Source organism: Neolamprologus multifasciatus, chromosome 20, assembly GCF_963576455.1.
Source record: "Neolamprologus multifasciatus chromosome 20, fNeoMul1.2, whole genome shotgun sequence".
Classification (NCBI taxonomy): Eukaryota; Metazoa; Chordata; class Actinopteri; order Cichliformes; family Cichlidae; genus Neolamprologus; species Neolamprologus multifasciatus.
The window spans coordinates 12,135,539-12,163,415 of NC_140458.1; the positions used below are offsets into that span (position 1 = coordinate 12,135,539).

Below are 27,877 nucleotides of genomic sequence, written 5' to 3' on the forward strand. Positions count from 1 at the left end.
CACGAGTAAAACGGCAAAGAAAGTTGAAAGTGCTTTACATTGTTTCTCCTGCTAATGGAGTCTTTGCAATGAAAGAACACCCTCACTGCTGTCTTTTTTGACAGGTCAAATCATTAATGAAACATTTGACCATAAAAGCAATTTGACGATCTTCTGAACAGCATGAGATCTCAATGCTATTTAAAAAGGGGTGAGCACCTACAGTTGCATTAATATCTTATGCAAGGAGGTAGTGGAGGACAAACGTGAACTATGAAGAGAAAAGCTTTAAAGGCTCTTTAACAGAACCATTTCAGTATGCTTAGTTATGATTCTCATGAATAATTCCCGACATTCCTCAGAGACTCCCACTCTTTGTACAGTAGTCTTGTTTTGGCGTGTACCCTGTGAACTTCATTTCCTTTCCTCTAGTGAAATTAGTGCAATCAATGTAATTACATTTATCAGCACTAGGAAATTGAATCTTCTACAGTGTTCTGGTATTGACTGGAAAACTAATTGTTCCTACATTTGTGTATTTGTCAACAGCATTTGGCCTTTGTTTCATCCTCTGCTTAGTAAAGTGAGACTGAAATGTAATTTTCACTGTTTAATATCTCATTATTTTTAAATTAGTGGCGTGAAGTCCTGGTAAACATGTTCATCAGGCATACTCAGCGGGGTTTGTTTTTAAGAGAAAATTTTCCAGCCGTGGCCTTGTTGCACACAATGAGGCCCAGAGCAGCTACTACTAAGGCTTAGCTGTGAAAAAAAAAACAAAAAACAAACAACACAAAACCTCCACCTCAGCCACCCACTCACTCTTGCATACTCACAAACAGCAGACACAAAAACACACACATATTCACAACCCCAATGTATTCCTCTCTGATATGACATCAGGCAGCACCAGGCAGGCTCCCTCCTGGGTTCAGTTGGTGTTAAATTAAACAGTAAATCATCTCACCAAAAGACACAAGAGTTATGTGTGAGTCAAGGGCAACAGTTCTAGGCTCTTTAATAGGAGATGAGGAGGACTTTATGAAGGAGATAAATAACAGCTTAACAAACAGCCTCTGTCTGGTCCCCTGGAGGTTGGCCTCGGCGACCCTGTGGATCAGTAGGATGAAGGAGAGCCAAGATTCTGTATTTCTCTAAAGACATGAAAAAATAATGAGGAGTAAAATTGGAAGAAAAATATTCAGAAGGGGACACGAGGCGGTGGGGACCAGTAATGAAGAATTGGGGACAAAGGGTGGCTGCGATTGTTGGTCTTATGAGGCAAGGTCGGTCAAATGGAAAGGACAGGTTGACAGACAGGCTGGCGGTAGAGCAGAAAGGAAGTTACAGAGAGACTCACGCATGCAGACAAGTGGGTCAAGCCGGCAGACAGATGAAGACAAAAGACATGCAGATGCAGACATGGCAGTTGTCCCGTCAGGTGATGCTTTCCCCCCACCTCAGCTCAGTTATGTCGGCATGTTTTCCCGAGAGACAGACATTACGACATAAAATCAGATTCATCATAAAGCAGCAGCTTTTACAGGGAGTGAAGAAAGGAGTAATAGTGAGGAGAAAACGTCCTTGGGCATGTTACTGAGTTGAACTAAAAACGCTTTGGGATGCAAGTCATGTGATGTAATATTCTTATCTTATTTAATGTGCTCGTATTTTTCCATTTCCTCATATTTAACTCTTTTATCCCCCGAAAGTAAAATGTGAAGGAAATCAAAATTGAGGCCTGCACAAGAATAATCTGATCCCATTTACTTTGTCACTTACAATAAAAGGTTTCAGTCAGAACCTTTTCATGGAAGCATAATAGATACTGTCATGGGATGATCTTGTTTTTGTACAGAGGCAACTGTGCACACAGACAAGATCACAAACAGACACACACAAAGACCTGGTACAAGTAGGAAAACGTGGCTGTGTAATGCTTGTAATAAAATTGCTCACAGTGCAGTAAAATCCCCCACAACCTCTCAAGATAAAATAGCTCCTATGATAAACAGTTTAGCACCAGGCCAAAGAAAAAAGTTTCCAGGTTTAGCATTGTGTTTCACTTATAAGTATTGCTGGGCAGTACACCCTGATGATCCTTATACATTTTTATTTGTTTTTGATTTCCAGGAGAAGAGAACATTTACTCCTTTGGCTCTATAAAAGATTTAATGCCTCACATTGTTCATAAAACCGCAATGTCATTGATGCATAGCGCTTTGCACGGTGCCTTGCATCACGGCGTATAGCAGCTGAGCTTGCTGGTGCATTTCCAAAATTTCAGAAATGCTTTACTGGTAACTTCCGGGAAAAGAAAGAGGTTCGGAGAAAGTGGCCTCCGTGGCTCAAAACTGTTTTCTGATTTTTATCAATCAAGGACTGACAGGCCTGCTGCTTGTCAAAAAACGAAATCCTCTTGTACACCAGCCATCTGTAAGTCATCCTTATGGTACACATGCTATGCTTATGCACCAGCAAAAATCCACAAGCACGGATCCGCAGACACACATGGCTGTACAAACATACACACACACACACACCCACACACCTCTTCACTCTTCCAAGGTTCATTTGTCAAGATGACAGCTGGACTCTTGCTGAGGAGAAGTTTGCCAGGCAGAATCCCTCGCTTACTTAGTGGGAGCCAGAACATCCTGGGAAACATTCTGACACACAGAGGCTGCAGAGCCATTGTGTATGCGTCTTTGTCTTTGCATGCATGTATGTGTAAATGCGCAACTTTTCCAAACGCCCAGCAGCACCATTGCAAGGTCCAGCCCCTCTTCAGTTTCTGCCTGTGCTTGGCAGGGGCAGACTTGGCAGGGAGCAGCACATTTTGTCAGGCTTCCAGTCAACATCAAAAGTGCATACTGCTCCCGCCTCTACCCGAACACCTTTCCTCTTTTGCCTTTTTACTCACAGCTGTTTACCTGTTTACCTTATGATATCTCCAAAGGGTTTCTCCCCGTAGGCTTGGAAGGAATGTACTGTAAGCGTTTTCTTCCAAACAGCCCTTCAGCAACAGTCCACTAGAAAAGCATCCATGCAGTGATGTAACTGGGTGTTTCTTTGACAGAGAAAAATTTCTCGCGGCATATCTTCCCACAAAGGTCGCGTGTCTGGTCGTCGGGGAAAATTCCGTCCACTTTCTCACAGCATGTATATATTTTACCAGACGGTTGTCCAATCATACAAGTTCTGGCAACTTCTCTGCACTTACTGTTTCCAGGTTTCTAGCCAAAAGGGCTCATGTTCTGCTACCGAGTTCTGCTGATGCAGTGAGTTCAGAGCCACTTTTATTTTCTCTCCCTTTTTCTCACTCTCCTCACTCTTTCTTTCCTCCATTTTCCCTCTAGTCTGCATTTCTCTCTCTTCACTGCTGCCTGATGGATTTAGAAAGTGAGAGGAAGAAGGAAGGAGAAGGGATGTGAAAAAAGGGGTCCGTGTATGGTGGACAGTGCAAAAACTATATGTGCGTGCGTATGGATGGAGGTTGGGAGGGGGGCAGTAATGACTGGGAAAAGTGCAGCGGCAGCAGATTTTGTGCCACTGTTATTCTCTCTCTCTCTCTTTCTGAGCCTCTCTCTATCGTACAAGCCTCCGACACTCTTTACTCTAATTACCCAGATTGGGTTTCCTGGGGATAAAGAGACGAGGCAGGAAAAGGGAGTTACAGGGGGTCCTTGATATTGTCCTTGTCAAAGCCCAGGGGGGCGACTGGAGAAGTCATTCATGCATCCATCACACTCCCAATTTTACAATTTAATCAATCTTCTAATGAAAGAGAGGGCCAGAGATAGAGAGAAGGAGAGGGAGAGGGGTTACAGTGAGATAGCAGCCCTCACACTCTCACCCCTCTAAACCAAAGCTAAGGGGTGCGGCCACTCTTTATCTGCCACTACAATGGCTGCCTTATTTTCATTCTCCCAGCCTGGAAGAGGAGCGTGAGGAGGGCGAGTCATTCCATTGTTACCTCTAGGGAGAATAGCACCTCTAATTTGCCATAAGCCTTCACTATTAAAGACCAGACTCTTTTCACACTGCAATAATTGGAAAAGTCATTCACTGCTTAACTTCTATTACTCCATGTTATTTTCAGTAATGTGGAGGAAGGTATTTTAATAATCTCACCTGCGTCACTTCTAGCTATCATTCAAATAACACAAAAGCACCCAGAGCATGCTATCTCTCCATTTCATTCTCTCACACACTGAAATAGACAACTGAACTGGGTAAATCTGTGATTGCATCTTTCTGGTCTTCTGTCCTCTCTGTGCCTTCCATAAATCTGCCTTTATATGGTTTATAGCTGTGTTGGGAAAGTTAAAAAGCAACTGTTTTGTGTCACTCATTTTTTAAAGGAAATCACTGTCTTCGGTCACAGGTCATGATAAAATCACATCATAGTACAAAAAAAGTCTGGTTAAATGTCCACGGGCATCCTGGGGTGCCGGTTTAGCTCAGTGTGTTGAGTGGGCAGTCACATGCCATACAGCTGAGACTGTCCAGCCCGGTTTCTGAGTCCGACCCACGGACCTTTGGCGCGTGTCTGCCCCCGCTTTCCCGTCTTTTCTTCACTGTGTCTATAGAATAGAATTAAAAAAGGCCACAAAAGATGTTCATGGCCATCCAACAATAGTAGTAGAAGAAGCTCATCGGTAAAAAGACTTACATATATTGTAGCTAAACCACAATCAAGTGCAAACTCAGTGAGTCAAAGACATATTTTAAACAGGAACAGGTACATCTTTTCATGCAGACTGCATTCAGTCCTCGCTAACTAATGAATACAAAATGATATTAAGCTTGTGTTTTATGTTTAAAGGTGTAAGTGCATTTTCGAAAATCCCAAATTCAGACCTAGATACCCAACATCACTCCTGTCCTGCCTTTTGAAGAGATACAATGCTCAACATCAAAGTCTGAGCAGAAGTCTGTGTTTTAAAAAGGCCACAGGAAAGCTCTTAATGCAGACACTTTCCTGACTCACAGCAAAACACACAAGGTGCCTTTTTATCTCGGAGCGTGCACCAGAGTGCATTTGACAGATGGCGTGTGTATGTGAAATGCAATGCCACCTAAAAACCTTTCTCTTGTAGAGGCTCTTTCTCTTCAGTGTTAACCAGTCTATTTGTGACCTGTTGACCAATCTCTACATTTCTTGTGTGCCTGTTAGGCTTTACTGTCCTGTTGAAGGAGTGTATCTCTCTCTTTGTTCCTATTGGCATTTGTGTTTGGAGTAGCAATCCCTGTTTGTTGGGCTTTAGAGCTGTGAAAGGCCCGCCTTTCAGCTCTTTAGGGGTTTGCTGTGACTTTGCTGTCTGCTAGTGACAGACTGTTTCTACGGTCCTGCTGTTCACTGAACCAGCGTCATCCGTTGAAATACCAGTGGACTACATAGCACCTAACTGACACGCTCGTGACAGGCCTGTGTGTGTTTGTGTGTTTCTTTATGCTTGTGTATGACTACATGGTGATGCTTTGGATGATTTTCTTTTATATAGCATATCAAAGTTTCATTTTGATGTATTTCATGACTCAAATTCAGTGCTGCTTTTTACGAGTTCATTGTTTTTGTTATTTATTTTTTATGTTTATTTAGTGTATTTATTTTATATACTATTTTAAAATCATTTACACTTTATTAGGAACACTTTGCTAGTACCTGGTTGGACCCCTCTTTGTCTTCACAGCGGCCTGAATTACGCTGTGGCATTTAAATGACACTCATTTATTATTTAGGGGCCCAATTTGTGCCATGAAATATTACCCCCACACCATCAAACCATCACCAACCTGAGCCGCTAACACAAGTCAGAATGGATTCATGTTTGCTTGTTGTTTATGGTGAATTCTGACCTGATCAGCCAAATGTTGCAGCAGAAATCGAGACTCGTGTTTTTCCAATCTTTAGTCAAAATTTGGTGAACTCGTAAAAACTGACAGGAGTGGCATCAGGTGTGTTCTTCTGCTGCTGTAGCCCAACTTCTTTGAGCTTTAAGGTGTAGTGCTGTCAAAGATGCTCTTCTGCATACTTTGGTTACAAAAATCTTAATTGAGTTACTGCAGCCTTCCTATCAGCTTGAAGCAGTGCGGTCATTCTCTTGTCACCTCTGGCACCAATGAGACATTTTCTTCCAGAGAACTACTGCTTACTAGATATTTTCTCTTTTGCAGACCATTCTCTGTAAACCCAAGAGATGGTTGTTTGGGGAAAGTCCCAGTAGTTGAGGACACCATGTACTCAGACCAGCCCATTCCTTTATGTTAATGAGCAGACAAACAGATGTACCTAACAAAGTGGCTGGTGAATGTGTAACACATTATAGACCCTGAATACTTGCATTGCTAGTACCGCTGAATAACTCATTCAAGGTATACTTTTTGTTTACTTGTTTTCTAAAACTTTACTGTAAAGGTGACTTTTACAGGTCGGCAGGGATAGCTCAGTAGGTAGAGTGGTGGCCCCATGATCGGAAGGTCGGGGGTTCGATTCCCCTGAACAGCTACCCTGAGGTACCCCTGAGCCAGGTACCGTCTCTACACACTGCTCCCAATGGCTGCCCACTGCTTCACTGAGTGAATGGGTTAAATGCAGAGAGGAATTTCCCCACAGGGATCAATAAAGTACACTTTCTTTTTCATTCCTCTAAAAAATCAAATATTTTTTTGAGACTTTAATAATGCCAACATATTTGCTTTTTGAAGCTAGCAGGATGATATCATTCTTAAAGCTGCGAGACAATTCATATCAAAGCAACACCTTCCTTCTAATGTGTTTGAAGTCGAATATTTCATTCAGCCGAATGCAAAGGGATTTCAGTGTTCGTCTGGCACTGTTTTTATTGACAATTTTTCCTGTGGATAATGTTTTTTATGTATGTCTCCATCCTCAGGCATGAAAAGTGACACTAGACTATTTCTTTCTATGTTAAAAACCACTGTCAACCACATCTGATATAACTAGCAATGTAACAAACTGCTGCTGCTTCCTATGCAGATGAAATCCAAGTTATGTTGCAGTGGTTATTGTTTTACTGAATGCTATAAGTTTAAATAGAGACAATGTAGCCGAGGTCATTACTCAAACTAAACGAAAATAACCAACTTCAAGCATACAGAAGGATCTTTGTAATTTCTGTGATAATTCACAAAGCTTAAAGAAGTTATAGCAAAGCAAGTGGCAATTACAATTCTCCATACATGTTAACCTGCACATTATGGTAATTCCTGCGTGTATTTTAAAATCTAATATTATAACACAATATTAAAAATTCCATATGTACCCATGATTTTCTTTAGGGTTTGTTCAACAAGTTCTTTCATGTCAGACAGGCTGTCATAAAGCTCCTCGACTGTCAATTTATTTGTGCATCCATCCTTTATATTACAAGTATCTTGTGGCCGCAGACCAATAATGTCACTGAAAGCTGTGCTTATTTCAATCTTACTAGAAAACTGTTGCTAAACTGCTAGAATTTGATGGTAAACTGATTGGAGAGCAGGGTGGGAGGCAGGTTGCTGCTGACTGTGCTTTCACTGCTCTGAAATCAGTTTCTAACCCTGCTTTGTGTAGGAACACAGCTAGCATTAGCAAGTGAACAGGCTTCAGTGGTTTAGCGTCATAACAGAGAAGTTTCCTGTTGCTAACCCTCCTTGGTCAACATGTGCGATACACAGAAGATGGGGCATGTTTTATTTCTCCTTTTACTTAAGGAATTGCTTGAAAAAATCCTCCACTACTTGTAATTTTCAACTATTAATAAGTAATTGTTGGTAGTATATTAGATATTTATATAACTATACTGGTAATAAGATTTTACAGTTCTTCAAGATTCACAATTAAATGTACAGATGTTACATACAGGTACACTTCTTGCACTGAGTTAAATTATTTGACAGATCACAGAATAGAGTATAGCAGGTTTGAAGCTAGACCATCATACTTCATAATTCAGAAAGAGCAAGTTATCAAAAAGCCTGCAGTATGTTATTTTAAAATGCTGGACGGTGGATAAATATTGAAACAAAGGACTTGTCAGGCTCCTGTCTCATGGTTTTTGTATTTTTTTGTTGACTTTAACCACTGTATTTGTTAACAACAACATCTGTTAACTACAACATCACTGATTTATCACACGTGTGTAGGATATGTTCCCATGTGTCAGAGGGAATAACAAAGGACACCATGAAAAATTAAATATGGGATTAGTTGGTCCTGAAGCCTCCAGGTATTTTACCTATTTGGAAATCATTGCAAAACTGAGTGGGGTATTGGAATGCACCCCGATATCAAACAGATGGGGCCTGAGCCACATGACCTCCTCTCCTCCCTGGAGACCTGGAAAGAAGACAGACTACACAAAGACACAAGCAGCAAAAATCAAAGACCATTCACACATAAAGGAGAAAGTAAACAAACAGAGGGACAAGGATAGCATGCATAGAAGGGGCAGAAAGATGCTAGAGGAGGCTGAATTTCTTTGAGGACCAAAGTCCAAATCCAAAAGGAATGAGGCACCAATGGCTAAGGATGCGGGAGGCCCGCACAGAGAAGAAAATATTACATTGAACAACACCGTGAATAAAATGTCTATTGTCTCATAATTTTCTGTTTTACTAACATACCATCTTTGCTGTTTGTGTAAAAAGTACCCGATTTAAACCTTTAATCTTCCTTTCTGCAAGCCACATTTTCCAAGTGACTTCAACTTTTTTTATATTGGCAGAAAGACTGCAAACTGAAAGTGTGCTGCATCATCAGGGTCTGTGTACACGGTAAATTTTATTTGGAGCCCTAAGCCTCTGCATGTTTCTCTCCTTTGTTTACTTATGTCACTTTGCTCCTAATCTGCCACGGTGAGAGTTGCGTGGGCTGGTGAAAAGCCTCAGTGCTCTTGAACACTGGTACTGCGCAAAGCAGTAAAGTTGTCTGCTACCTGAGTTTGAACTAAAAACTCCTTCAAACCAGAGTAACCGAGACTTGCTACAGTAATTCAAACTATGCTTAGCACTGTTGTATGGTTTTAGAGTTTGTAGACTAGTGTAAAGTATTAAACAGCATGAAATATAATAATGGTAAGCTTAACAATTAAACAGCAATAGATTCACTTCCACTTAGATGTATTCTTTGATAGATGATGGTGAAATCTGGTTTCCTGTTGGATTCAGCACAACTGGTAGATTTGTTTTAACTCTATATTAAGATAGCAGTTAGATGGGAGTGTAATGTATGGAATATTCCAGTGGGAAATAAATAGCAGTCTTTGAATATAAAAAAGACAAGCCTAATTTCTCTATATTAAAATGAGTAAAGGACATGGTAGATAAAACACCAACAGCTCAAACAAATATGTGTCAGCCAGAAACTTGAAACAACAAAAATGAAAAACATGAAAACTGTTTACTCAGCTTACCGAGATATAGCCTTTGTTAATGGGTCAGAGACAGAATCTGTCATGAAACACATCAAACTATTTTCGATAGTTTGTATTCAAGCTAATTTCCAAAGACAATAACTACAGTGGGGCAAAAAAGTATTTAGTCAGCCACCGATTGTGCAAGTTCCCCCACTTAAAATGATAACAGAGGTCAGTAATTTGCACCAGAGGTACACTTCAACTGTGAGAGACAGAATGTGAAAAAAAAATCCATGAATTCACATGGTAGGATTTGTAAAGAATTTATTTGTAAATCAGGGTGGAAAATAAGTATTTGGTCACCTCAAACAAGGAATATCCCTGGCTCTCACAGACCTGTAACGTCTTCTGTAAGAAGTTTTTCTGTCCCCCACTCGTTACCTGTATGAATGGCACCTGTTTGACCTCATCATCTGTATAAAAGACACCTGTCCACAGCCTCAACCAGTCAGACTCCAAACTCCGCCATGGCCAAGACCAAAGAGCTTTCGAAGGACACCAGGAAAAGAATTGTAGACCTGCACCAGACTGGGAAGAGTGAATCTACAATAGGCAAGCAGCTTGGTGTGAAAAAATCAACTGTGGGAGCAATCATCAGAAAATGGAAGACATACAAGACCACTGATAATCTCCCTCGATCTGGGGCTCCACGCAAGATCTCATCCCGTGGGGTCAAAATGATCATGAGAACGGTGAGCAAAGATCCCAGAACCACACGGGGGGACCTGGTGAATGACCTGCAGAGAGCTGGGACCAAAGTAACAAAGGTCACCATCAGTAACACACTACAACGGCAGGGAATCAAATCCCGCAGTGCCAGACGTGTTCCGCTGCTGAAGCCAGTGCATGTCCAGGCCCGTCTGAAGTTTGCCAGAGAGCACATGGATGATACAGCAGAGGATTGGGAGAATGTCATGTGGTCAGATGAAACCAAAGTAGAACTTTTTGGTATAAACTCAACTCGTTGTGTTTGGAGGAAGAAGAATACTGAGTTGCATCCCAAGAACACCATACCTACTGTGAAGCATGGGGGTGGAAACATCATGCTATGGGGCTGTTTTTCTGCCAAGGGGACAGGACGACTGATCCGTGTTAAGGACAGAATGAATGGGGCCAAGTATCGTGAGATTTTGAGCCAAAACCTCCTTCCATCAGTGAGAACTTTGAAGATGAAACGAGGCTGGGTCTTCCAACATGACAATGATCCAAAACACACCGCCCGGGCAACAAAGGAGTGGCTCCGTAAGAAGCATTTGAAAGTCCTGGAGTGGCCTAGCCAGTCTCCAGACCTCAACCCCATAGAAAATCTGTGGCAGGAGTTGAAAGTCCGCGTTGCTCGGCGACAGCCCCAAAACATCACTGCTCTTGAGAAGATCTGCATGGAGGAATGGGCCAAAATACCAGCTACTGTGTGTGCAAACCTGGTAAAGACCTATAGTAAACGTTTGACCTCTGTTATTGCCAACAAAGGTTATGTTACAAAGTATTGAGTTGTATTTTTGTTATTGACCAAATACTTATTTTCCACCCTGATTTACGAATAAATTCTTTACAAATCCTACCATGTGAATTCATGGATTTTTTTTTCACATTCTGTCTCTCACAGTTGAAGTGTACCTCTGGTGCAAATTACTGACCTCTGTCATCATTTTAAGTGGGGGAACTTGCACAATCGGTGGCTGACTAAATACTTTTTTGCCCCACTGTAACTGCTGCCACTGCCACAAGATGGCAGTAATTTACAGGATGGATGCAAACAAGCACCATGAGATGAGCACAGATGTTGAGGTTTCACTTTGGTACATTTTTATTCATGTCAGTTTTTATATGTCACTGGGGCAAGCACTGTTTGCCTTGCTTGTCCTAACTAAAGGTCTGTGAGTTAAACTGATATTGAATTTATTTGATTTTTTTCTGCCTGCAAGTGACTCCATTACTCCACTTTCTATTACTTTGTGCTCAGAAACAAGCCGTGACAGAATTATCTACATTTTTAACTTGATGCCTAATGTTTTCAAAGTGGAAGCTCGATAAAATTTATGTAAAGTTAAGAGGTCATTTAGATGTGAGGGTACTACAGGAATTAATGTAGTAAGCCACTTCACACATTTGAGGTTATAAGGAGCACTAAATACAATCAGAATGCATTACAATGCATTACAATATAGAACCTTTATTCTGTTCATTTCACTTAATAAGTTTTTTTTAAACTTCTGCTTTTCTATTTCTACATGTCATCTTTAGGTTGTGTAGATGACACTTCCACAGAGTTGAGGTTTAATCTTTATTTTTTAGCAGTTTTGTTACGTAATTAATGTGTTTTTGACGCTGTTGAGTAAGTGTTACTTAATTGTGAAAACCATATTCAACACTATCTCCATTATGTATAGTTATCATTCTGACTAACTGAGCTATCCATTTCATAAGCTGTGTTCATAATCTTGCATAGTATAGATCATATAATTTTTTAATTTTTTGTGGTTGGATTCAAATACTCTTTAGGATATACTCTACGTCAGCGGTCCCCAACCTTTTTTGCGCCACGGACCGGTTTATGCCCGACAATACAACCTAAAACAACCCAGGAAAAACGAGTAAACGATAAAAACGATAACAAAATAACGCTGAAAACCGATAAAAAACCCTGAAAACCATACATTTGACACCTGAGCCTCAACTCTCGCAGCCCGGTACCAAACGACTCACGGACCGGTACCGGTCTGAGGCCCGGGGGTTGGGGACCGCTGCTCTACGTCACTATTAATAATAGTCTTATGTATTTTGCAGTGACATATAGTAATAAATGGTACTAGTTGGATACTTTTTAAATGTGATAGTTAATTTTTAAGCTAGAATTCATTCATCTGCACCCTGTGGTGGTAGAATGGCACTTTTGTGTTAATCATTCTCTTCTCTTCATCTTCTCTGTTTTCCCCGAAGACTCGGTGGCATGATAATTTCTCATTTGATTCAGTTTTGCCTGGCAGAAGGGAGCTAAGCTCACTGATAAGATCTCCTTAAGAACCAGACATGTTGTCAGTAATGAAGGGAATTGCTTTGATCCGTCGACAAATAGGTCATTTAGACAGTGTCTGGTTTCTGATGCCGGATGATACAGTCATGACTCTCTCTCTTGTTCTCTCCCCGTCGCTGCCTCTTTCTCTCGCCGATATCACTTTGCTGGGAATTTCTCTACTAGTCTCTCTCTTGCAGAAAAACGTATATAGGCATTTAACACAAACTGCCAAGACAACAGAGGAAAGAACCGAGGAAAAGAACAAAAAAGACAAAGAACGAACTGAAAAACAGTTTTGGATTATTATTGACACTCCAAAAACTAAATCCACTCAATATTTAATATTGACTAGTGTGTGAGTTTGTATGTTTATGCGTGAGTGTTTCTGTATGAGGTACAAGATAGTAAGTGTAGCAAGATGAGAAAAGAGTTTCTCCTCTTTTCATTAAGTAAACTAGAAAGAATTTATACAGTTATGAGAAGCTCTTTGTGTTCATTTCATGTCGTGCTTTTTTTCAACACATTCCCTCCTCTTCTGATGTAAAATGGCAGAATGACAGTGAGAGCTGTTTGCAAGTTAGATGACATCTCGCCTATCACAATATTCTGGAATAGAAATAGGGGAATGATAACATACTTGGAAGAATCTCTGGTATCCCTGAAGACGTTATAGCTAGCCCCAGTATTGTAAGAAAAATCACTTTTTTTTTTTTACTTGGGTCTCTTTAATTAGGAATGCATGATTTTTTCTCAAATAGGGTAACACGTAGTCATTGCCTTTATTATATGCAGACCAATCAACTTAGCCTGCATAGTAACCCTCAGAAGGCCTATACTAAGCCAGGAGTCCAAAAATTGGAAGCAAAAGAATTTTCAAGTCTAAACCTTTCTTGAGATCATTAGCTGGCATAAACAAAATGTTTGAGCAGTGGAGAAAACACAATTGTTCATGCTTGAATCCTCAAATGTATACCCAAGCAACCATGCACAAATATTTGGTAGAAACAGATGAGGATAAGGACTCTGGCGTCATCCCTCAACAGTCTTAAACGTGTCTACGTGAACGTCGTGGGCGGGAAAGCTAATTGGTTGGAATGACTGTGGAAACATGCAGCTGAATCCCTGTCTCCACCCCAAGCAGGACGACTTGGAAACGGGTGAGAAATCAGGGGGGCGTGGAAAACCCAAATGGAATTATGGAGAGCTATCACTTCCTAACTGGTGAGGATTTATACACCACTGCCAAGGCCAACGGATTGAAGTAATTTCATTTTTCATGCATGGCTTCTGTCCCCACAGAGACCTGAAGCAAAGAGAGAGAGTGATGAGAGAGTATAGCAGAGGGGAGAGATGAGAGGAAAGAGAAGTGGAGATGAGAAAGAGTGACTTAAAAAGGAGAAGGGAAGGCAGAGAAAAAGAGAGACAAGGAGAGGGGAGGAGAAAAGGGGGTGAATTGAGAGGGGAAGCACTTTGGCAGTCAGATGTGTAATAATTGCTTGTATTTTCTAATGCGACAGGAGAGGTATAGCAGCCTGCGTGCTGCAGTGTCTTTTTGCTTTGGCTGTACCAGAGGGTAATGACAGTACATTGAGAGTTCAACTAAGCTGCTAGCTGGATATTTGTTAGTTTGTGGGTGTTTAACGGCTAGAGTTTCTTTGAAGTAATAGCAGTCAATGCCTGCAGCTCGTTAATTATCATAGCTGTCAGCAGTAATTCACCGAGATATGTGCAAAGCATTCTGACGTTCTCCTCCTCCTATTCCCTAAAGAAAGCACACACACGTACATGCATGCACAAATAGCATTAGTAGGCTGTTATGACAGTGCGTCTCGCATTAGAGGGAAGCTGTCTATAGCTGATCACATTTGTTTGATTAGAAAGACACACCTCTACCGGATTCTTCAACCAGAAAGCAGAGTATAATGCGGATATAGAGGAAGGGAACGGAAAAAGTTCTAATAACAGCTTCGATAATGGTGACAGGTTTTTATTCTACCTGTCGTAAGAGTCAGGATGACATCTGCCTAATACTTTGTGTCCTTCCCTTGTCCTTGTTAGTTGCTCCAGCTATTTTCTCAGCAGGGCAGAATTCCTGGTGTGTCAAAAGTGTAGCTAAATTGGTTCCTTGAGTGGTGAAAGACGGAGACAACTTTGGACAGTCTTCCTCTTCTGGTGCACTCAGGCTCTTCACTGAAATAGTCAATGATTAGAAGAAAAGGGGTCGACCATTCCTGCGTGTACGCATGTGTGCGTGTGTGTGTGTATGTGTGTGCGTTTGCCTGCATTCCATAGAAAGTGTATGATTGATTAATTTTGATACACCAGCTGATTTTTCGGGTTGCCATGTCGTTAATGGACAGTAATGGGTTGCTTGGAGTTTTGGACTTTATTTGGACCATGAATTGAAGAACCCCTCCAAATGAGTCCCAATTACACAGCTCTTCAGTCCAAATCACAGACCTAGCAGTGCACTTAATGCACCTATTAGTTGCCTATCTGGCAAGGAAAGCTAAACCAAAATGCAGGGCTATTTTTTAGAGAACGTTTTACTTCCCATGCCCCACAGTTATTAGATGCATTTCATCGAGTGTGCACCTTATTTTCCGCTGGCCTATTTTCTCCTCTGCAAAATGTGTTTATTGTTATGTTTCCTGTTACCTAATTACCCATCAATTACAGAGTCATACTTTCACTTTCCTACATAATAGGAAATTCAGATTTTTTTTTTCTTCTTTTGAAGAATCTAAATTCTTCCAAACAGAATGCACAGCACTCCCTGTGGCAGCACTAATGGAATCCTTGAGTACCTAGAGGTTACTGTAGAAATGCCAAGCTTTGATATGTGTGTGTTTATAGTTATAGCACTCATGATGTGAGGAAATTATATTCCACAGCTTGATGAGCATTAGGTTTAAGAATGTAGTGGTTAAGGGGAGAGAAGCAAGGTTAAACCTTCAGGCAGGGTCATACTATAAAATATCAGTGAGTGCAGAGTCTGACACCTCAGAATCAGCTGATTTCTGTTCTGTCTTTAATATAAGTATCATTCAAGGATACCTAATATGTTGTGGACAATTTTACTTTCACAATATAAAAATAACTGTAAATATTGCAGGCAGCTGTTTTTAGCTAACAAGACTAACCCTCTGTCTGTATGTGAACCATTGCTTTGATGTCAAAGACCACATTAACACAGATACTGCATATGTTACTGTGACTTTGCTCCTTACTCCATGGAAACATTATTACTTTACTTACAATTCAATCCACTATACTTAGCTACATCTTTAATACAATGATAGGAAGAAATGCCTGCCAACATCCAGTTGAAATTGATGCGAGCCTCCTCGGTGGTGTCAATGCAGTAACACAAAGGGCTTAAATGTTTCCTGCTTTGACTGTTACATAGCCAATGACTGCTTCTTAGATTGAATTGGAGATCTGCCATCATCCCAAGTGTCAGACACGAGAAATTAATGTGAGGTAATATAATGTTCCCACGGGTGATAAAATGTCATCTCGGTGTCAATTTCTTTTTTCTCTGATTGTGTGTCCTTGCATGTTTCCAGTGAATAATATACGATAGATGGTTTTTAAAGAACTGTATATCATAAATCCTTGAATAATAAACACCTCACACTCAATACTGTACAAATAGAAGTAGGTTGCCAATGGAAACTATGTTTTTTGAGTGTAGCTTCCTGGATGCAAGAGAGAAATAAAGTCATAAAATAAATCAGGTTAAAGAAGCTGCAGGGATTAATAAAATGTAGTGTGTAACTGGGATTGACTGAGCATTCCTTTTTCTTTGTTGGGATGCAGATTCGTTCCGACCAGGACCAGGACATCTCAATCCGGTACAGCATCACTGGGGTGGGAGCAGATCAACCACCAAATGAAGTATTCAGTATCGACCCTGTGCTTGGAAAGATGTTTGTCACCAAACCTCTTGATCGAGAACATCGCTCTTCATATCACGTGAGTGTCTTCTCCACACAAAATTGTGATTAATGGATATCCAGTTTGCACTTTTTCTTTACATGCAACATTATTGGGTAATAATATTGGTAATTCATCAAAGTCACATCCAGTCAAATTACTGTTCTCATGGCATGGTAACAGTAGCACATGACAGACTCACAGAAAGATGGAAATACCTGAACATTTAAGAATAGAAAGTAACACTTACTGCCCATTTAATTAGGTATACCTGATCAACTTCTTGTCAGCAGTTCTCGGGGCCAAAATGCCTTGTTGATCCCAAAGGTCACGGGATAATGGCCAGACTAATTCAAGTTGATAGGAAGGCAACAGTTATTCAAATAAGAACCAAGATATGCAGAAGAGCATCTTTTAATGCACAATACTTCAAACCTTGAAGCAGATGAGCTAAAGCACAGATGACCCCAACACTTCTGTCAGCTAAGAACAGGAAACTGAGGCTACAGTTCACCACAACCAGACAGTAAAAATGACAAAAACTTTGTCTGATCTGATAAGTCTTGGTTTCTGCTGCAACATTCAGTTGTTAGGGTCAGAATTTGCCTTGCTTCAACCCTAAGTACCAACTGACTGATATCTGATGGCTGCTTTCAGCAAGATCAAATCATCTAAAACCGGTTTCTTGAACATGACGATGACTTCCCTGTACAAAAATAGCCTCCACAGTAAGGTTGGGCGATATGTAAAAATTTTGAAGCCAACAATTGTCAGTCCAATAACTGATGATAGGTATTATGTTTGCGCAGGCGCAGACTTTTTGATGGGCGGAGCAATGTAATCATGCACGGACTGATTTGCACATTTAGAATTTATAAGTTTTGTTTGGAGGGAATATTGGAGGGAATATTTTACCTTTCTTGTTTGTTTCAGTATTAATATAGCTACTTTTTGGATTATTCATTTATTTGAGATGCGGCAAATCGCACAAAAGATTTTACTGAGATTTTTTTTAATGTTCGCTTGAAGAGACATTTTGATTTTTAACGTACTTTTTGTTTAATTTTGTGTTTGTTGTTTGGTCGAGTGTGTAAGACAGATAAACCCTGGAAGCGGCCTGTAAACACAGTTATAGTGGGAAAAGAAGCCCGTTTCTCTTTTGCTTCCCTCCCCATCATTGTGTAACACGATACTTTACCACTACTGAATGTAGAGAAAGTTAGGATCTTAGGCTTATGGTCTCTAGGAATCGACTAAGGAGCGAATGACACACAACTAAAAGAACAGTCAACATTTATTCAAAACAAAACCAAAAACAATCATCCGACAGTTCACAACAGTTCCAATAGTCTATATTTGTCAGTCCGTGTATTCAGTTTTAGAGTTCAGAGTTCAGTGTTCAACAAAAAAACCAACCTGCACAGGGCAGTGAACATATTTTACATGAATATCACTTAATCAACACTAGTGACCAAATGTCTCTCACTCTTTGTATATAACAACTTAATGCAATCAATAATAAAATTAATCAAAGAACCTTAAAACAATTTCCACATCATACAAATTTAACGCAAATCTCATATTTTGTGAACAGCAGTCACATCAATCCAATGAATTGAGAGAATGTACATTACTGATGCACGAGGAAAGTGCAAAACGTGGTCGCAGTACATTTTGGCCAAAGACTGCTCATATTATCATCTCATTACAATAAATAAAACTTACCTACCAGCTTCCAAAGAAATATTTCCGATTGGTTTAAAACAGTCACAAGTGCAGAAATAAAAAGATAATACAGCACTTAAAAGGAACACATGAAATTTACATTATACAAAGCTAATGATTAGCTAACGATTAGCTTGCTATGCTAGCGCAGTTAGTCAACTCACCGGAAATGAACAAAAAACACAAAAACAGAGGTACATCGGTATCAACAAAAAGTGTCCGCGTTTCCCAACAAGCGGAAGAGTAAAATCCAATTTGTGTCTTCAGACATAACCTTTTTCTTGAACAAGGATTTAAGAAAAACTCGGTGAGTAGCTCCGACCAGCATACATAGCCTTAGTGCTATTCTCCTTCTCTATAGTTCTCAACTCAAGTTCACAAGCACTAAACAATCTCATAGTGCCACCTACTGACATCCTTTGGTAAAAGCAGTTCATTTTCATGAGGCAAATTTTAGTGGGTTACAATTGTAAGGTTTTTTTTTTTTAATTTAAACAAAATGTTTTTAGTTTTTTTCGGAACATAGGCTACTGCAGTTGTGTGCATTTGCTCACAGCTGCAAGAGGGTGCCATTAAAACAGCGCTATTATTTTTTCTGTTGACTGCTTCTCTTAGCTTCAACCAACATAATTAGCAAACGTACTCATGGGCAAATAAATAAATCACTCTTGTAAAAACGATCGGCAAAAGGCTCAGCCTACGTCGATAGTCGATATATGCGTTCAGTCGCCCAACCTTACTCCACAGTCACCAGATCTCAGTCCAATAGCACACCTTTGGGATGTGGTGGAACAAGAGAGTCAGATGATGGATGTGCAGCTGATAAATCTACAGGAACTGTGTGATACTGTCTGGACAATATGAACCAAAATCTCAGAGGAATGTTTCCTGTATCTTGTTGAATCTGTACCATAAAGAATTAAGGCAGTACTGAAAGCAAAAGAGGGTCCTTCTAAGGATTAACAAGGTGAAACTAATAAAGTGAGTAGTGGGTATATATTTATCAATCAATGTTCTTATTCGATTCTCTCCAGAGAATTAGATACTTTATGCTAACTGTATTATCTTCTGGCAATAAATTAGTCTTATATTTAGCTTACAATCATGAGAGGAATATTAAATATTGAAGTGATTATTAGCATCAATGTCAGCCTGTTAAGACTAACATTAGTTCTGTAGCCAGTGACTATTGATATCGTAAATTCAAGTAGGACACATACTCTGGTTGTCTCATGGTGTGTGATTGACGCTTTAATGCTAGAATGTTTGTTTAACTTGTACATAACAGCATTTTAAGAATGTTTTTTGGCCCGATGCACCATGTAAAACCATCTTTTTTTTCAATGCACGCTGTGCATTTTGACAAAACACCAATATCTGCACTACCTCATTTGAATGAAACTTTCATCATGTTGAGCCTCTCCTGTCACCTTTGTGCTGTGCATGCTGTTCTAGGCATCAAAAATACGGAACAATCAGAAAAAATGCATTTCAACTGGAAACAGCTTGTTGTATTGCTGCTCAAGCTTATCTTTTCATGCATCTTTCTGCTGCTGTGAAGGGAAACGGTGATGCAGTGAGCGACAGCACTGGGTTCATCAATTTAGGTTTCTATCATTGGTTTTCTCTCTCTCTCTGTACCTGCCACCATCTCTATGCCTTTTTTTAATGGCACCTAGCCTGAGTTACAGTCATGGGTAAGCTGGCAAATCTAACCTTTCAGTGGTAGGTGAGCAGATTTATACCCCAGAGAAGCTCCAATCAATGAAGTAATTTGTTAAGAAAGGAAGGCGCTTGCTAAAGGCTGCCTAAGTGAACTGCTTGTTTGTTTTTGAAGAAAAGTGTTTCTTGGAGGGGAATACAAAATGTGGTTGGAAACCAGATGAGACAAAGTAAAGATGTATGTTTAACAAGTTAAGAAAGGTGTTGCAGTTCACTTTAAAGGACCCTCGTTGTTATAGCAACAAATATGCAATTAAACAACATTGTATGAAACTCAAACGCTCTCAGCCCCTGAACAATAAAGCCAAGGAAAGTCTTGTTTATTGAGCATTGTTAACCAGAAAACTGCAACATACCTAAACTTAGTACTTGACTTTGTGGTCTCGGTTTTGTTTACTTCATATTTCATGCAAGGACAGAACAAAGTTATGGTCTAGCTCTTTTTTATTTCAAAAGAATGAGCACTCTGAAATTCAAAACCAGCCATGCAACAAGATGCATTCTTATGAGGAAAAAAACCTTGAAGCTTCTGGGTCTGTTGTTATCTCTATCAGGACGCTGCCTCCTGCCAAATGCATAGCGCTGTCTGGTACGGTCTGTTTTCTCCCCCTCGCCTTTCAAGATAATAACTTTAATGTGGACCCAGAATTACATTTTGCCTTCTTTAAACATGGCGGTAATCTCTGACTCCTGCTGTTATTGAATTAGGGTGTAGGTTCATGTGGGATGGAGGGATGAGGGTGGGTGTAGATAAGGGGCCTGGCTCGTAGCCCGTTACAGCACAGTGAGATGTGATATGCGATGGCAGCACACGGATATTGGGTGCAGGACAGATCAGACAATGCAGTGGAAAAAGTAAAGTCAAATTAACCTCAGGGAGACCTGAAGATGCAATTTTGGTGGAGGTGCAGAGTGGAAGCAGACGGTGGAGAGGACAGAATGAGCAGCAGTGAAGAGGATCTTCACCTCTCTGAGGAGAAGAAGTCGATGGAGAATGCTTATTCTATTTCCTGCCACAACGAGCCTGAAGGCTGTTTCATATATCTGACACTCATGCTCCTACAGTGACCAGGTAGCTTTTTCCTATCAGGTAACGCTCATAAGAGAAGGATACCATTCCCTTGATTCATTCTACATGTTGAAAAAAAATTGTTAAATGTTAAAATTTAGAATCTTTGTCTGTTCTCTCCATGTTTCAACTTTTCCCTCAGTCTTTTCCAGTTTAGTTTATCTTCAGTTCTGATGAATATCCTAACGATAATGTAGAGACCTTCGCCAGAAATTGATCGCTGACATTTGACCAGAATAAATTTTTACAAGCCGGTGTTGTTAGGAGCAGGATGTAGATAAGATCAGATTTTTCTTCTTTTTTTTCCTCTTTACTTCATATGATATAAAGTAAACATCCCCGGTACTTCCACCTGACAGGAATATCGCTGAATAAGTCATGCTCAGGGATATAAACATTCCCAAGTTAAGTGAACTGAATGAAAACAGCTTTAGGGAAAAGTTCATTTCTTAATACCACTTCAGTCTGCTTGTTTGACCTTAAAAATAATTCAGGCATTTATTTAAACTCGACATTTCCCTGATAATACAGATGTTTCCTCTTTTTTCATTTTCTTTCAAACTATTGGTTGTTTGGGAGGTTTTTCGCTCAAAACGTGAAAGAAGTAAGGACACGTTTAACAGCATGTATTGATTTTAGTAATAACTTCATGTACAAAGTTTGTGAGAAATCCTAGTTGGTGAGTCCATTGATCTGAGCAAAGCTGAGTTGAATTTGAGATGGGTTGACCGTGTTTGTGGAGTTAGAGATGTGAAGAGATTTCAGGACTCTTTCAAACAAAACCAGACAGAATGTTGATCAGGGATCCAATATGGTGATTCTGAAACCGACTCCTTGCTTTTACAGTGGAGCCAACTTTCAAAAAAATAAGATGTTTCTTGTTTTGCTCTTTGCTGAGATAAAAACTTTGGTGTGTAAGTGTAAAAGAGATAACGAGTTTGGAGAAATAACATAAGCATAAAGGCCATTTGTCTGAAAGAAAAATGTCCAGAATTTTTGTTTGGACTTTTATTCAATGTGGCTGTATGTTTAGGAAATATTTTATGGTTTTCTCTACTATAATTCAAAAACACCGATTTTATCAGCCTGTATAAACAGTGCAGAAGTGTTTTTCAGTTTGGCTCTAGAGGTCCACTGAAAAACACTTGCTTTCAGTTATTTGATGTTTTTATTTGTGTTGTTTTTTGCTTTGTTTGTACCTGACAGAAAGATATTTTAGATGTTGAGATTGTCCATCGCAGAATAATATTAGGGGGGTACCGTACCAGTTTGATTTCTTTGGTGTGAGATGTGATGGTGCAGTATGAACCAATATCATAATGTTAATCGAAATAAATTCTTGCGATTTTTATTTTGTTTTGATAGAAACAAAATGAGTTATTATATTTAGGAATATAACATAATACCTTTCTCCAAATACATATCAAGCAAACAACAGTTCTACCGTAGCAGTCGCCATTCGCTGTCACAACCATCTGCTTCTTATGCACACATGTCCTTCATGATTTGATTTAACCACTCTCCTAACATCACTTTTAGTTATTGTTGGGAAATGGGTGGCATCAAGGTCCTTTAGTAAATTGCTGGGCTACAAATCTTCATGACACAATGCCTCAGTGTCTTCATGACATACCAGTAGAAACAGATTGAATAAACATGAATTCTTTTAAAAGGCTTACCAGGAGATAATATCGTCACTCTGAAAAGAACACAGCCTATGTTTGTAATGGTAATACTTCTGGAACACCGTCTTGTAGACAGATCAAAACAAAGTGGAGATATTTGGCTATAATATATGATGCTGTGTTTGATAAAAAGGAAATGCAGCATATTAGCACAAACACTTCATATCAGCTGTCAGGGATTGTGGTGGAGGGCTTGTTTTGCAGTCACAGGACTGGGCACCTTGACATTATTGAGTCAACCATGAACTCCTCTGTATACCAAAGTACTCTAGAGCAGCGGTCCCCAATCCCCGGGCCTCGGACCGGTACCGGTCCGTGAGTCGTTTGGTACCGGGCCGCGAGAGTTGAGGCTTAGGTGTGAAATGTATGGTTTTCAGGGTTTTTATCGGTTTTCAGTGTTATTTTGTTATCGTTTTGATCGTTTACTTGGTTTTCCTGGGTCTTTTCACATGTGTTATAAATAAATCTTCTTTTTTTCGGTACCGGTACTAGTTTTATTTTGTCGTATTTATCCGCGACACCTTAAAGGCCAGTCCGTGAAAATATTGTCGGGCATAAACCGGTCCGTGGCGCAAAAAGGGTTGGAGACCGCTGCTCTAGAGTCAAAAGTGAGGTCACTGATCTAGCAGCTAAAGCTTGGCAAAAATTGGTCAAGCAACATGACAACATTGAAGCTAAAGACATCAGCAAATCTAACAGGATGGTTGAAAGAAAAGACTCAAAGTGTTGCAGTAGTCCAAACAAGACCTCAACCTGACATTTCCTGATAAATATTGTGTCTGGACCTTAAGAGAGCTGTGTACACTTGTACATAAATAAAAAATTGTAAATAAATGATAAACTGAAGAAACGTGATAAAGAAGAGTTGGCCACAATGATGGGAGAGATTAGAAAAAAATAATAAGGAAAATGATTACGTCAAGCTACTAAAGGTAGTTCTAGATTCTGCTGGATCATGAGATGCATTTAGCTCTTCACAGGACTGTCTTGTTAAAACTCTCTTTTTCATATCATAACTATATATATTGGCTAATTAATTAATTTAGTGCCAAATCCTTGCAGTACTGTTTATGACCCAGCAAACAGAGCAGCTTCTGTGTAAACATTCATGTCGCTAAAAACTGTGAACTCGCAATCATAAATGAAGCCGAGTCAATTACTGTGACAACATTTTTGTCAGCTTTTATTTTCTGTCATCTTGATTTTGGTGGCTGTCATAGGGCACTGCTTAGACCGACGTTAGCGAGTAAATCAAACAGAATCTGTAAACACGGTGGTTTTAAAATATGATGGTCCATTTCCAGTAGAAAGGAAATCTTGGTGTAGATAAATTTAATTTAGAAAGTATTGGCAAATCTTAGATTAGATACATTCTCAGAAAAGAAATGTGTTATTGTGCCTCTAGTGATACGACTTATCGCTGAGGTAGTGCTCTCATAGGTGTTGCTGTTGTACTGTTCTGGTTTATCCTCTAGACAGAGACCAGGCTTGAACCTCCAGAACAGTTTTATACATTTTTTAAAGAATGGGGGACATTAATTTGTTTTGTATCATTATTCATTAAATGAACAATACACTGGCATTTGTACAGTGTCTTTCTAGGCCTGCTATCTACCACAGACTTAACCTACTGTACTGCACCTTACATCTGCACCTGTAGCTCATTTTCCTAACTGAACAGGCAACACTGCTAACCGTTGTGATAAAGATATAAAAAACAGACGTTTGAATACAGTTAATATATTAATGTCTTTCCCAGTTTCTTTTTGATTGGGCTAAACACAGACTGTCTGATATTACATCTTAAAAATAGGAGAAACCATATGAATGTATGTTACTGCTTTATACATACACACATGCCCTTAGCTCTCAAAGAAGTCCATATAGTTACCTTGAAGCTCAGTAATGAGGGGGATGCAGAAGGCACAAAATTGACTTATATTACACTGGTTCATTTTATTATATATTTATTACTTTTTCTTTCGAAAAGCAAATGTTTCACCCATTATTTTTCTCCGTATTAGTAAAAGAAGCACTCATCAAAGCCTGATTCTAAATGACTTATCATTTGTTTATCCTCCCATAATGACAGTTCATGCAGGAGCGCAGTCTGAGTTCATCACTCCCTCAAAATATACTATATTTTAAAGATGAGCATGAAAATTCAATATGCCCCAGTTCTACAAGTGGTTTGAAACAGCAGGCAGTGAAACAGGGCAGCGGCGACACCGAGATGCTGGAGGTCGAGGTGGCAAAATTAGCATTCTAAATAGATGTGTACAATGTGAGAAGACTGAGGCATATTAGGTGTGTATGACCATGAGTAGCATATGTTTATCTATAATCATTATCTATAATCTGAACGTGTTTTTTCTGTTTCCTTCCTAGCTGCGAGCCCATGCTGTGGACATGAACGGCAACCAGGTTGAGAACCCTATCGATCTGTACATCTTTGTCATCGATATGAATGACAACAGACCCGAGTTCAAAAACCAGGTCTACAATGGCTCTGTGGATGAAGGCTCGAAACCAGGTAATAAATTATAGATGGATAAAAACAATTGATACAATTACAATAGAAACTTTTTTTTTGTTTTAAAAGTCAAGAAATTTACGGGTGAACAGAAAAAAGAACAGCGAGTATATCAGGAGAGATTGGTGTTATTAAAAGTATGACTACACCAGTGAATCTTTGATGCAACAGAGAATTTTCCATTCCCCTTGATTTAGCAGACGGACAGAGAATCGGTCTCGTAGAGTGGCTTTTCATTTAGCCTGGTGCAGCAGTGGTCATAAACCAAAGAGGGTGCTCAGGCTGGAGAGGAGATTGAGGATTAAATGTACCACGCTGTAGCACCACTGGGTCATTTTATGTCTAACCTCAAAGCGGAAGAATCACAGAGATGAGCTCTCTGTGTGCAAGCGTGTGTGAGTTTGAACCCGATGAGCCAGAGTTTATTGCACCAGAGGTGATCTCAAAAGGTGTCCAGGTGCTCAATACCTTTTCTTTCTGTTTTGCTTTTTTTCCTTCTTACTTTTGTCACACCTCACTTTTATTATCTTTTCTTTTCCTTTTTTGATTTCCTTTCCTAAACGATACCATCCCTGTTGCCCGAGCCTCGCCTCACTCACCATACAAGTCCCTGTACGGCATGCATGACATTCAGTTGAACAATAATCATAAAAAAGAGAGTTTTAGAATTTAGAGCTCCAGTGGTTTCAATGGAAGGGCAATTACAGACTTGAATTAGTTTGCAAATTAAAGAGTCATTATGGGGACCTAATCCTGTCAGGCACAGCTTAGGATCCCCATACAAAGGGTCCACATTAAACCCCCTAAGACTGCAGCTTAATGAAATTACCCCGGCGATGTGTGACACATTGTGATTCTAAATCTCCTTCACTCTATCCCCACATCTCTTAAAAAAAAAAAAAAAATCATGGGTGGAGGATTGATAGTCTCTCCACTTGGAATCACACCAAATATGGAGTCTGTCCTCTATTTCCCTCTTTCCCTCTCCCTCTCTCTGTTCCTAACAGCTTTTTTGTTGTCTCGCTGAGAGGCCTTCAGAGTACTCCCTCTGGCCGAGTCATTGACAAATGTTGCTTTGAAATGTAATGAAGTTTGAAATGGGAGCTGCGGTTACAATTATCCTCGGACAGGGGCTGTCACTGGCATGATATCACTATCTCTGGCAATTAGAATTGGCTACAAGAGAGGCAGAACAAGAGGGAGAAAGAGATGGAGAGATTGGGTGACAGGCAGTGATCCCACAGTTATACAAGTATACCGGGGAAGGAACCTAACAAGTGTTGCTTTCGTGAGAGAGTAGACGCTTATTCTCTGCAACACAAATGCGTCATAATCAGTTTTTATTATTAGTTTTTAACATATCCTTTAAATATAAAAAACATCATCTTTATAACATATGATTTTAATAATATTTGCATGTATATATACTTTTGTGTTTGATTTTCTAGTATTTGTCCAAGTCGTTATTTACAAAACAGCTACCCGTATTTTTGTTCTGTTGGCGTAGATTTCTAAGTACCTGACCCATTAATATACATTCATTAAAATTATATTAAATAATGTTTCTATGAAAATTACATTTATATAGATGCAGCAATTTAATCCGTTATTACATCTTAGTAAAACAATAGAATGTAATTGTAAAATTATAGTAATTTTTGCTGAAAAGCTGCCCACATGGACATAAGTAGTAATTACAGGATAATTTCCCTACAGTTCCAGTGTCTCTGTCACGAGTGTGCTTTTTTTAATATATTATACAGTCACGTGAAAAAGAAGGTTTTCACAGTCCTGTGACAGAGTCTATGGTTACTGCTTTCATAGGAAGGTAAGAAGTAGCCATGTGCTGCTCATCAAATACACTCCATTAATTGACTGATGAGCAAGTGTGATCACCTCTGTAAAAGCATAGGCAGTTTTTCGTTCTGGAGCATTTGAAAAAAGCAACTGCTTTATACCAAAAGCTTAACCAATGACTTAGGGCTGGGCAATATGGCCTAAAATTCATATCGCGATATAATTTGAAGCATGTGCAGTAACGATATATATCACGATATATTCTTTTCTTCTGTATAACCTATTTTCCACACTATAAAGTACACTTAAAATCCTTTAATTTTCTCAAAAATCGAGAGTGTGCCTTATGTATGAATTCGGGTTGTGCTTACTGACCTCGAACCGATTTTGCTGTGCAGAAATCTGTTAAAAAATGTTTTAGTACAACTTTGGTAAGCCGCACTGCTTGCTTGATGGATTGTCAGAGCATTACGGCTGCCGTAGTGAGGGTCTTCGCGGAGTAATCTGGGTCCAAAACTCCGTCTCTTCAGGTCCCAAAGTCAAACGAACACTAAGAGTTAAAAACGGTCTAAATTCTTTCACCTTTAATTAAATCATCAGCGTTGCTGCTTTATAGGGTGTAACAATTAAGTTTAACATCCAGGCATCCATGAAAACAGAATTTATTACATTTAATGGAGTTAGACGTTAACAGGAAGTTAGCTCGCTAGTTTACGCCAAATATTTCATACCATGTTCTGACAGAGATTTTTGAAACTAATTAAAACGTACAGCTCTGCTACCACTTCCAACATAAGTGAAGACAGAAAACTAAACAGCAGTGGCGTTTGCAAGGTTACTGAAGTTGGACTACCTGGTATATAATGTTGTGCTACGTGATTGCTAGCGACACAGCTATGTTAGCATAACATTAGCACAGTGAAGCTGGAGGATGAACACCAACTTTTTTTCCACTCGATAAAAGTTAACGTGAGGGATTCTGGTGGTTAG

At 39.6% G+C, this 27,877-nt stretch overlaps 1 protein-coding gene across 1 annotated transcript in view; it reads left to right on the forward strand.

Moving 5' to 3' along the window:
* The window catches only part of LOC146494514 (cadherin-4-like), a 249,844-nt gene that overhangs the window by 186,977 nt on the left and 34,990 nt on the right, over positions 1–27,877 (forward strand). The window contains exons 6-7 of the mRNA XM_085147303.1: positions 16,240–16,395; positions 24,946–25,090. Coding sequence (XP_085003429.1) covers positions 16,240–16,395; positions 24,946–25,090 — 301 coding nt within the window. The remainder of the gene's footprint in view (positions 1–16,239; positions 16,396–24,945; positions 25,091–27,877) is intronic.